Below are 12,944 nucleotides of genomic sequence, written 5' to 3' on the forward strand. Positions count from 1 at the left end.
TATGTACCTGTCACCTACAGTATGTACCTGTCGCCTACAGTATGTACCTGTCACCTACAGTATATACCTGTCACCTACAGTATGTACCTGTCACCTACAGTATGTACCTGTCACCTACAGTATGTACCTGTCACCTACAGTATGTACCTGTCACCTACAGTATGTACCTGTCACCTACAGTATGTACCTGTCCTGCCTACAGTATGTACCTGTCACCTACAGTATGTACCTGTCACCTACAGTCTATACCTGTCACCTACAGTATGTACCTGTCACCTACAGTCTATATGTACCTGTCACCTACAGTATGTACCTGTCACCACCTACAGTATGTACCTGTCACCTACAGTATCTACCTGTCACCAACAGTCTGTACCTGTACCTGTCACCTACAGTATGTACCTGTCACCTACAGTATGTACCTGTACCTGTCACCTACAGTCTATACCTGTACCTGTCACCTACAGTCTATACCTGTACCTGTCACCTACAGTCTATACCTGTACCTGTCACCTACAGTCTATTCCTGTACCTGTCACCTACAGTCTATACCTGTACCTGTCACCTACAGTCTATACCTGTACCTGTCACCTACAGTATATACCTGTACCTGTCACCTACAGTATATACCTGTACCTGTCACCTACAGTCTATACCTGTCACCTACAGTCTATACCTACCTGTCACCTACAGTCTATACCTGTACCTGTCACCTACAGTCTATACCTGTACCTGTCACCTACAGTCTATACCTGTACCTGTCACCTACAGTCTATACCTGTACCTGTCACCTACAGTATATACCTGTACCTGTCACCTACAGTCTATAACTGTACCTGTCACCTACAGTATATACCTGTACCTGTCACCTACAGTCTAGACCTGTCACCTACAGTCTAGACCTGTCACCTACAGTCTAGACCTGTCACCTACAGTCTATACCTGTCACCTACAGTCTATACCTGTCACCTACAATATGTACCTGTACCTGTCACCTACAGTCTATACCTGTACCTGTCACCTACAGTATGTACCTGTACCTGTCACCTACAGTATATACCTGTCACCTACAGTCTATACCTGTCACCTACAGTCTATACCTGTCACCTACAGTCTATACCTGTACCTGTCACCTACAGTCTATACCTGTACCTTTCACCTACAGTCTATACCTGTACCTGTCACCTACAGTCTATACCTGTACCTGTCACCTACAGTAAATACCTGTACCTGTCACCTACAGTCTATACCTGTACCTGTCACCTACAGTCTATACCTGTACCTGTCACCTACAGTCTATACCTGTACCTGTCACCTACAGTCTATACCTGTCACCTACAGTCTATACCTGTACCTGTCACCTACAGTCTATACCTGTACCTGTCACCTACAGTCTATACCTGTACCTGTCACCTACAGTCTATACCTGTACCTGTCACCTACAGTATGTACCTGTACCTGTCACCTACAGTATGTACCTGTACCTGTCACCTACAGTATGTACCTGTACCTGTCACCTACAGTATGTACCTGTCACCTACAGTATGTACCTGTCACCTACAGTATGTACCTGTCACCTACAGTATGTACCTGTCACCTACAGTATGTACCTGTCACCTATAGTATGTACCTGTACCTGTCACCTACAGTATGTACCTGTACCTGTCACCTACAGTATGTACCTGTACCTGTCACCTACAGTATGTACCTGTCACCTACAGTATGTACCTGTCACCTACAGTATGTACCTGTCGCCTGTCACAGTATGTACCTGTCGCCTACAGTATGTACCTGTCGCCTACAGTATGTACCTGTCGCCTACAGTATGTACCTGTCGCCTACAGTATGTACCTGTCACCTGTCGCCTACAGTATGTACCTGTCACCTACAGTATATACCTGTCACCTACAGTATGTACCTGTCACCTACAGTATGTACCTGTCACCTACAGTATCTACCTGTCACCACAGTATGTACCTGTACCTGTACCTGTCACCTACAGTATGTACCTGTCACCTACAGTATATACCTGTACCTGTCACCTACAGTATGTACCTGTACCTGTCACCTACAGTATGTACCTGTCACCTACAGTATGTACCTGTCACCTACAGTATGTACCTGTACCTGTCACCTACAGTATGTACCTGTCACCTACAGTATGTACCTGTACCTGTCACCTACAGTATGTACCTGTACCTGTCACCTACAGTATGTACCTGTCACCTACAGTATGTACTACCTGTCACCTACAGTATGTACCTGTCACCTACAGTATGTACCTGTCCTGCCTACAGTATGTACCTGTCGCCTACAGTATGTACCTGTCGCCTACAGTATATACCTGTCCTGCCTGTCTACAGTATGTACCTGTCGCCTACAGTATGTACCTGTCGCCTACAGTATGTACCTGTCGCCTACAGTATGTACCTGTCCTGCCTACAGTATGTACCTGTCGCCTACAGTATGTACCTGTCGCCTACAGTATGTACCTGTCGCCTACAGTATGTACCTGTCACCTACAGTATACCTGTCACCTACAGTATGTACCTGTCACCTACAGTATGTACCTGTCACCTACAGTATCTACCTGTTACCAACAGTATGTATGTACCTGTCACCTACAGTATGTACCTGTCACCTACAGTATGTACCTGTACCTGTCACCTACAGTATGTACCTGTCACCAACAGTATATACCTGTACCTGTCACCTACAGTATGTACCTGTCACCTACAGTATGTACCTGTCACCTACAGTATGTACCTGTCACCTACAGTATGTACCTGTCACCTACAGTATGTACCTGTCACCTACAGTATGTACCTGTCACCTACAGTCTATACCTGTACCTGTCACCTACAGTATGTACCTGTCACCTACAGTATATACCTGTCACCTACAGTATGTACCTGTCACCTACAGTATGTACCTGTCACCTACAGTATCTACCTGTTACCAACAGTATGTACCTGTACCTGTCACCTACAGTATGTACCTGTCACCTACAGTATGTACCTGTACCTGTCACCTACAGTATGTACCTGTCACCAACAGTATATACCTGTACCTGTCACCTACAGTATGTACCTGTCACCTACAGTATGTACCTGTCACCTACACTATGTACCTGTCACCTACAGTATGTACCTGTCACCTACAGTATGTACCTGTCACCTACAGTCTGTACCTGTCACCTACAGTATGTACCTGTCACCTACAGTATGTACCTGTCACCTACAGTCTGTACCTGTCACCTACAGTCTATACCTGTACCTGTCACCTACAGTATGTACCTGTCACCTACAGTATGTACCTGTCACCTACAGTATGTACCTGTCACCTACAGTATGTACCTGTCACCTACAGTATGTACCTGTCACCTACAGTATGTACCTGTCACCTACAGTCTATACCTGTCACCTACAGTCTATACCTGTCACCTAGAGTCTATACCTGTACCTGTCACCTACAGTCTGTACCTGTACCTGTCACCTACAGTCTGTACCTGTACCTGTCACCTACAGTCTATACCTGTCACCTGTACACCTACATACCTGTACCTGTCTATACCTGTACCTGTCACCTACAGTCTATACCTGTACCTGTCACCTACAGTATGTACCTGTACCTGTCACCTACAGTATATACCTGTCACCTACAGTCTATACCTGTCACCTACAGTCTATACCTGTCACCTACAGTCTATACCTGTACCTGTCACCTACAGTCTATACCTGTACCTTTCACCTACAGTCTATACCTGTACCTGTCACCTACAGTCTATACCTGTACCTGTCACCTACAGTAAATACCTGTACCTGTCACCTACAGTCTATACCTGTACCTGTCACCTACAGTACATACCTGTACCTGTCCCCTACAGTCTATACCTGTACCTGTCCCCTACAGTCTATACCTGTACCTGTCACCTACAGTAAATACCTGTACCTGTCACCTACAGTATATACCTGTACCTGTCACCTACAGTATATACCTGTCACCTACAGTAAGTACCTGTACCTGTCACCTACAGTCTATACCTGTACCTGTCACCTACAGTATGTACCTGTACCTGTCACCTACAGTATGTACCTGTCACCTACAGTATATACCTGTCACCTACAGTCTATACCTGTCACCTACTGTCTATATACCTGTCACCTACAGTCTATACACCTGTCACCTACAGTATATACCTGTACCTGTCACCTACAGTATATACCTGTACCTGTCACCTACAGTATATACCTGTCACCTATAGTAAGTACCTGTACCTGTCACCTACAGTCTATACCTGTACCTGTCACCTACAGTATGTACCTGTACCTGTCACCTACAGTATATACCTGTCACCTACAGTCTATACCTGTCACCTACAGTCTATATACCTGTCACCTACAGTCTATACACCTGTCACCTACAGTATATACCTGTACCTGTCACCTACAGTATCTATCTGTCTCCTGTCAGATCATTGTTGGGGGCGTGGCCAGCTCTCCCCAGGATGTGAGGCTTTATGCTTCCTGTACGCTGCTGGCTGCTGGTGCCCGCTATGACACCACAGGAGGGGAGACGGGAGGAGGAGTGCGGGAGGGAGCGATAGAGGCATGCGTGGAATGGTTGATTGAGAATGAGTTGATATCTATCCAAAGAGAGGGTAATGAGAGGGGGAGAGGGGGAGAGTGGGATGAGAGAGAGGGGGCAGGAGGACAAGAGAGGTACTGCCCCACCCACCTGGGTTCTGCCACCCTCTCCTCCTCTCTCTCGCCTCCCGAGGCACTGAGCATCTTCTCAGATCTACAGAGAGCCATGAAGAGCTTCGTATTGGACAACGACCTACACACACTCTACCAGGTACCCCCCATCCTCCAGATAACTCCTGTGTTTGTATCCTCCACTGTGTTTGTGTCCTCCAGATAACTCCTGTGTTTGTATCCTCCAGATAACTCCTGTGTTTGTATCCTCCAGATAACTCCTGTGTTTGTATCCTCCACTGTGTTTGTGTCCTCCAGATAACTCCTGTGTTTGTATCCTCCAGATAACTCCTGTGTTTGTGTCCTCCAGATAACTCCTGTGTTTGTGTCCTCCAGATAACTCCTGTGTTTGCTGAGTGGACCACAATAGACTGGTACCAGTTCTGGTGTCTGTGGGAGGGGCTTGGCTCATCCAATAAGAGAGTAGCAGAGCTGGTGGGTGTTCAGGAGAGCTTCTTGGCTCGGTCTGTTAGCGGGAAACTGATCGTCAAGACGGACAGACAGAGACGACAGATGGCCATACACAAACGGTACAGCATAACACACACAAAGTTTCCCATAGCTTTTGGAGAGAAAAACATTTTTGAATTAAAAGTTGATCAATAAAATTTGCGCTGGCCAATTTTCCCGGGAGAAAAAACAAATCCCATTGTTTAATACCAGTGGATGTAGTGAGAGCTGCTGCTTCAGCCTGTCTGGATGGACATGTCTCACCTTGCTTCAAAGTAGCCAAAATACAACCAAACAGGCAGCCTATTATTTCATACAGACTTCTATATACCATTGAAACCAGTAGTCTATTAATTAATAAAGACTTCTATATACCATTGAAACCAGTAGTCTATTAATTAATAAAGACTTCCAGATACCATTGAAACCAGTAGTCTATTAATGAATAAAGACTTCCAGATACCATTGAAACCAGTAGTCTATTAATTAATAAAGACTTCCAGATACCATTGAAACCAGTAGTCTATTAATGAATAAAGACTTCTATATACAATTGAAACCAGTAGCCTATTAATTAATAAATACTTCTATATACCATTGAAACCAGTAGTCTATTAATTAATAAAGACTTCTATATACCATTGAAACCAGTAGTCTATTAATTAATAAAGACTTCTATATACCATTGAAACCAGTAGTCTATTAATTAATAAAGACTTCTATATACCATTGAAACCAGTAGTCTATTAATTAATACAGACTTCTATATACCATTGAAACCAGTAGCATATAATCCTAGTTATAATACCAACCCATCAGAGTAGTTGATAATCCTAGTAGTTGATAACCCTAGTTATATTACCAACCCATCAGAGTAGTTGATAATCCTAGTAGTTGATAACCCTAGTTATATTACCAACCCATCAGAGTAGTTGATAATCCTAGTAGTTGATAATCCTAGTTGTTGATAACCCTAGTTATATTACCAACCCATCAGAGTAGTTGATAATCCTAGTAGTTGATAGTCCTAGTAGTTGATCATCCTAGTAGTTGATCATCCTATCATCCTCGTAGTTGATCATCCTCGTAGTTGATCATCCTCGTAGTTGATCATCCTCGTAGTTGATCATCCTAGTAGTTGATCATCCTAGTAGTTGATCATCCTAGTTGTTGATAGTCCTTATAATACCAACCCATCAGAGTGGTTGATAATCCTAGTAGTTGATAATCCTAGTAGTTGATAATCCTTCTTATAATACCAACCCATCAGAGTGGTTGATAATCCTAGTAGTTGATAATCCTAGTAGTTGATAATCCTAGTGGTTGATAATCCTAGTGGTTGATAATCCTAGTGGTTGATAATCCTAGTAGTTGATCATCCTAGTAGTTGATCATCCTTCTTATAATACCAACCCATCAGAGTGGTTGATAATCCTAGTAGTTGATAATCCTAGTCATAAAACACAACTCTAGTCATATTAGCAACGGTGTTTTCCCTATGGAACGAACATTGACATGTAGCCTACTGCCTTGTTATAGCCCTACTGCCTTGTTATAGCCCTACTGCCTTGTTATAGTCCTACTGCCTTGTTATAGTCCTACTGCCTTATTATAGTCCTACTGCCTTGTTATAGTCCTACTGCCTTGTTATAGCCCTACTGCCTTGTTATAGCCCTACTGCCTTGTTATAGTCCTACTGCCTTGTGTGCATTGCTGCCTTGTTATAGCCCTACTGCCTTGTTATAGTCCTACTGCCTTGTTATAGTCCTACTGCCTTGTTATAGCCCTACTGCCTTGTTATAGTCCTACTGCCTTGTTATAGCCCTACTGCCTTGCCTTTGTTATAGCCCTACTGCCTTGTTATAGTCCTACTGCCTTGTTATAGCCCTACTGCCTTGTTATAGCCCTACTGCCTTGTTATAGCCCTACTGCCTTGTGTACATTGCTGTGCTTATAATGTGAAGAAATAATAGTTTATCAACATTTTAAGATAAACGTTCATTGCTTTTTAAAGTAGAATTTCCATATTCTAAATGTTCTGTTTAGATTAATTACCATAATATAAATGTTCTGTTAATGTGAATTACCATAATCTAGATGTGATTTCTGTCATTCTGAACACCGTGGTTGGACACCCTAATGGGTTACGCACCCAATTCATATGGGTCTGGTACGTTTTTAAAATATATATGTTTTTAAATAAGAACAAATTCTTATTTACAATGACGGCCTACCCTGGCCAAACCCTAACCCAGACGACGCTGGGCCAATTGTGTGCCGCCCTATGGGACTCCCAATCACGGCCAGTAGTGATACAGCCTGGAATCGAACCAGGGTCTGTAGTGACACCTCTAGCACTGAGATGCGGTGCCTTAGACCTCTGTGCCACTCGGGAGCCCCGTTTCTTAAATGTCCGGTAAAGTAAAATGCTGCCTGTCAAATGTCCGCATTTTCCTAATGGAAACACACACACACACAAAACACACCCTAACCTGTGCTCTTTTTCTCTCTTCAGGTTCTTCACTACTCTGGTCCTTCAGGACCTTGTCAATGAGGTTCCTCTGGGTACCGTGGCAACCAAGTACAACTGTAGCCGCGGACAGCTACAGTCTCTACAGCAGTCTGCCTCCACGTATGCAGGTAAACACACACAGCCCTGCCCAGGTAACACAGTAGTCTTTTTCCTCCCCTAGGTAACAGTGTTCTGTTAGTTACTTCTGTCCCCGCATGTCCCAGACCATGTTGTAACCATAGTAACGGTGTGGTTTCCTGTCCCGTAGGCATGGTAACGGTGTTCTGCCGGCGGCTGGGATGGCACAGCTTGGAGTTACTCCTGTCCCAGTACCAGACCAGGCTGAGCTTTGGGGTCCAGAGGGAACTGGTCGACCTGGTCAGGGTCTCACTGCTGAGCGCAACAAGGGCACGAACACTCTACGACCAGGGCCTCGCTACGGTGGCCCAGCTGGCCAGGGCAAAGGTCACTGAGGTGGAAAAGGCCCTACGCAAGGCTGTCCCCTTTAAGAGGTTAGGAGGAGGGAGGAGAGTGTGTTGTAAAGGGCTGGTGGTGGTGGTGATGATGATGATGGTGATGATCTCTTCCTCTCCAGTTCTCGTCGTGCGATGGATGAGACCGAGGGGGAGGCAGCCGAGAGGCGGAGCTTACGGTGTGTCTGGGTCAGTGGGGGGCGTGCTCTAACAGAATACGAGGCAGCCATTGAAATCGTGTCTGAGGCCAGGCTCCTCCTCCAGCAAGACCTCGCCCTATTGGGGGTGACCTGGGACCCAGGGACACTGCCCACGGAAACACGCCCTAACAACGACCATGACAATGACTCACCTGAGACACAGCGGGACCGGGCCAAATCCTGGAGAGATCAAGAGAGGAGGTTAAATGAGAAGAAAGAGATGGAAGATGGAGGGAGAAACGTGGTTGAACAGAAAGAGGTAGAGGGGAGAGAGAAGAACAAGGGAGAGAGGACAGGGGAGGAGCAGAGAGGGAGAGAGAAGAACGAGGGAGAGAGGACAGGGGAGGAGCAGAGAGGGAGAGGGAAGAACGAGGGAGAGAGGAAAGGGGAGGAGCAGAGAGGGAGAGAGAAGAACGAGGGAGAGAGGAAAGGGGAGGAGCAGAGAGGGAGAGAGAAGGACGAGGGAGAGAGGGAAGGGGAAGAGCAGAGAGGGAGAGAGAAGAACGAGGGAGAGAGGACAGGGGAGGAGCAGAGAGGGAGAGAGAAGAACGAGGAGGGAGAGAGGAAAGGGGAGGAGCAGAGAGGGAGAGAGAAGAACGAGGGAGAGAGGACAGGGGAGGAGCAGAGAGGGAGAGGGAAGAACGAGGGAGAGAGGAAAGGGGAGGAGCAGAGAGGGAGAGAGAAGGACGAGGGAGAGAGGGAAGGGGAAGAGCAGAGAGGGAGAGAGAAGAACGAGGGAGAGAGGACAGGGGAGGAGCAGAGAGGGAGAGAGAAGAACGAGGGAGAGAGGAAAGGGGAGGAGCAGAGAGGGAGAGAGAAGAATGAGGGAGTGGAGGTGGGAGAGAGGGAAGAGAGAGGAGTGGAGGTGGGAGAGAGGGAAGAGAGAGGAGTGGAGGTGGGAGAGAGAAAGGAGAGAGGAGGAGTGGAGGTGGGAGAGAGGGAAGAGGGAGGAAGCGAGGAAGACCCTAACCTTCCTGTCTGTGACAGGAGAGGTATAAACACCCAGGACTTAGCTGAACTAGTCAGTAGCCCTCACCCCCCTCTCAATCCCTCCAACCACCCCTTCCACTCTCCCCCTCCCCGTTTCAGAACCCCCACCTCCCGAGTGGAGGAACCTCTGACCAGTGTTTCTGGGGGGACAGTAAAGAGGGACGGACTGGGCGTGGCAGGGAGATCTCCTGCACAGGCATGTAGAAGACAGCCGTCCACAGCTCTGAGGAAAGTACTGCGCTCTATACACTCAGAGAGGAGGGAGGAGGAGGAGAGGAGGGAGGAGGATGAAAAGAGGGAGGATGAAAAGAGGGGAGAGAGAGAGGAGGAGGAGAAGATGGGAGAAAGGGAGGAGAAGAGTGTAGAGAAAAGAGAGAGTGAGGAGAGGAGGAGAGGAACATCGTTTAAACTTCCTCCTAAAACACTACCAGTCCCTGCCCCGATCTCGGTTTCTACCCCAAAGTCTGCACCTCTCCTCCAGAGCAAGGCACAACCAGAGGTCCCTGTCCCCCTCCTCCCTGCCTCCTCTCCCCTGTCCCCCTCCTCCCTGCCTTCTCTCCCCTGTCCCCCTCCTCCCTGCCTTCTCCCTCCCCTGTCCCCCTCCCTCCCCTCCTCTCCCCTGTCCCCCCCTGTCCCCTCCCCCTGCCTCCTCTCCCCTGTCCCCCCTCCTCCCTGCCTCCTCTCCCTGTCCCCCTCCTCCCTGCCTCCTCTCCCCTGTCCCCCTCCTCCCTGCCTCCTCTCCCCTGTCCCCCTCCTCCTCCCTGCCTCCTCTCCCCTGTCCCCCTCCTCCCTGCCTCCTCTCCCCTGTCCCCCTCCTCCCCCTCCTCTCCCCTGTCCCCCTCCCTCCTCCTCCCCCTGTCCCTCCTCCCTGCCTCCTCTGTCCCCCTCCCCCTGTCCCCCTCCCTGCCTCCTCTCCCCTGTCCCCCTCCTCCCTGCCTCTTCTCCACTGTCCCTCCTCCTCCCTGCCTCCTCTTCTCTGTCCCCCCTCCTCCCTGTCTCCTCTCCCCTGTCCCTCCTCCCCTCTTCCTCTCCTCTGCCCAAGCCCCAGCTCTTTCTCTCTCTTTTGTAGTCAAACGCCGGAGGGTGGAAGAGCAGGATAGGTGTGGGTCTCCTGAACTCTACGAGGAGGAGGAGGAGGAGGAGGGAAGGTTTGGGGATAGTTTGGAGTTGGACACTCAGACTGAGAGAATGATTCTACTACAAGACCAGAAAGAGGAGAGAGAGAGAGAGAGTGCTAACTCACAGCATGAGAGAGGAAGGAGGGAGAAGGGTGGAGAGGAGGAGAGAGGAAGGAGGGAGAAGGGTGGAGAGGAGGAGAGAGGAAGGAGGGAGAAAGGTGGAGAGGAGGAGAGAGGAAGGAGGGAGAAGGGTGGAGAGGAGGAGAGAGGAAGGAGGGAGAAGGGTGGAGAGGAGGATAGAGGGAACAGGGAGAAGGGTGGAGAGGGGAAATCCACCGACATTAACCCACCGAACCCCTCACCAGTCAACAGTATCCATGGCAACCCCCATACCTATGGTTTCCATGACGACGCTGCGCCGAGATACAACTTCTCTCTGACTGACAGCCAGATGGAACAGATCCTCGACAACCAGGTACACACACACACACACTCACTCAACCACAGCCACCACATTGATGATGATGATGATGGTGGTGATGATGATGATAATGATGGTGGGGGTGATGGTGGTGGTGGTGGTAGTGATGATGGTGGTGGTGGTAATGGTGGTAATGATTGTAATGATGATGGTGGTGGTGATGGTGGTGATGATGGTGTTGGTGGGGATGTTTATGGTGGTGAATATGATGGTGGGGATGTTGATGGGGGTGATGGTGGAGATGATAGTAATGATGATGGTGTTTATGATGGTGGTGGTGGTGGGGATGTTGGTGATGGTGAATATGGTGGTAATGATGATGATGATGATGATGATGATGATGATAGTGATGATGATGGTGTTTATGATGATGGTGTTTATGATGGTGTTTATGATGATGGTGTTTATGATGATGATGATGGTGTTTATGATGGAGATGGTGTTTATGATGATGGTGTGTATGATGGAGATGGTGTTTATGATGATGGTGTTTATGATGGTGTTTATGATGATGGTGTTTATGATGATGATGATGGTGTTTATGATGGAGATGGTGTTTATGATGATGGTGTGTATGATGGAGATGGTGTTTATGATGATGATGATTATGGTGTTTATGATGATGGTGTTTATGATGATGATGGTGTTTATGATGATGATGATGGTGTTTATGATGGAGATGGTGTTTATGATGATGGTGTTTATGATGGAGATGGTGTTTATGATGATGGTGTTTATGATGATGGAGATGGTGTTTATGATGATGGAGATGGTGTTTATGATGATGGTGTTTATGATGATGGTGTTTATGATGGAGATGGTGTTTATGATGATGGTGTTTGTGATGATGGTGTTTATGATGATGGAGATGGTGTTTATGATGATAGAGATGGTGTTTATGATGATGATGATGGTGTTTATAATAGAGATGGTGTTTATAATGGAGATGGTGTTTATGATGGAGATGGTGTTTATGATGATAGAGATGGTGTTTATGATGATGGAGATGGTGTTTATGATGATGGTGTTTATGATGATGGTGTTTATGATGATGGAGATGGTGTTTATGATGATGGAGATGATGGTGTTTATGATGATGGAGATGATGGTGTTTATGATGATGGTGTTTATGATGATGATGGTGTTTGTGATGGAGATGGTGTTTATGATGATGATGGTGTTTATGATGGAGATGGTGTTTAGGATGATGATGGTGTTTATGATGGAGATGGTGTTTATGATGATGGTGTTTATGATGGAGATGGTGTTTATGATGATGGTGGTGATGATGGAGATGGTGTTTATGATGATGATGGTGTTTATGATGGAGATGGTGTTTATGATGGATATGGTGTTGTTTATAATGGAGATGGTGTTTATGATGATGATGTGTTTATGATGGAGATGGTGTTTATGATGATGGTGTTTATGATGGTGGTGTTATGATGAGATGGTGGTTTTATGATGATGGTGTTTATGATGGAGATGGTGTTTTATGATGATGATGTGTTTATGATGGATGATGGTGTTTATGATGATGATGATTATGGTGTTTATGATGATGGTGTTTATGATGATGATGGTGTTTATGATGATGATGATGGTGTTTATGATGGAGATGGTGTTTATGATGATGGTGTTTATGATGATGGTGTTTATGATGATGGTGTTTATGATGATGGATGGTGTTTATGATGATGGAGATGGTGTTTATGATGATGATGATGGAGATGATGTGTTTATGATGGAGATGGTGTTTATGATGATGGTGTTTATGATGATGGTGTTTATGATGGAGATGGTGTTTTATGATGAGATGGTGTTTATGATGATGGTGTTTATGATGGAGATGATGTTTTTGATGGAGATGGTGTTTATGATGGTGTTTATGATGATGATGGTGTTTATAATGGAGATGGTGTTTATGGTGATGATGGTGTTTATGATGGAGATGGTGTTTATG

At 46.5% G+C, this 12,944-nt stretch overlaps 1 protein-coding gene across 1 annotated transcript in view; it reads left to right on the top strand.

The window, feature by feature from the left end:
• Positions 1–12,944, top strand: part of polq (polymerase (DNA directed), theta) — a 228,183-nt gene that overhangs the window by 164,386 nt on the left and 50,853 nt on the right. The window contains exons 14-21 of the mRNA XM_042311239.1: positions 4,474–4,857; positions 5,094–5,287; positions 7,723–7,847; positions 7,988–8,231; positions 8,315–8,720; positions 9,482–9,578; positions 10,452–10,541; positions 10,866–10,975. Coding sequence (XP_042167173.1) covers positions 4,474–4,857; positions 5,094–5,287; positions 7,723–7,847; positions 7,988–8,231; positions 8,315–8,720; positions 9,482–9,578; positions 10,452–10,541; positions 10,866–10,975 — 1,650 coding nt within the window. The remainder of the gene's footprint in view (positions 1–4,473; positions 4,858–5,093; positions 5,288–7,722; positions 7,848–7,987; positions 8,232–8,314; positions 8,721–9,481; positions 9,579–10,451; positions 10,542–10,865; positions 10,976–12,944) is intronic.

This window comes from Oncorhynchus tshawytscha, linkage group LG33, assembly GCF_018296145.1.
Source record: "Oncorhynchus tshawytscha isolate Ot180627B linkage group LG33, Otsh_v2.0, whole genome shotgun sequence".
Taxonomy (NCBI): Eukaryota; Metazoa; Chordata; class Actinopteri; order Salmoniformes; family Salmonidae; genus Oncorhynchus; species Oncorhynchus tshawytscha.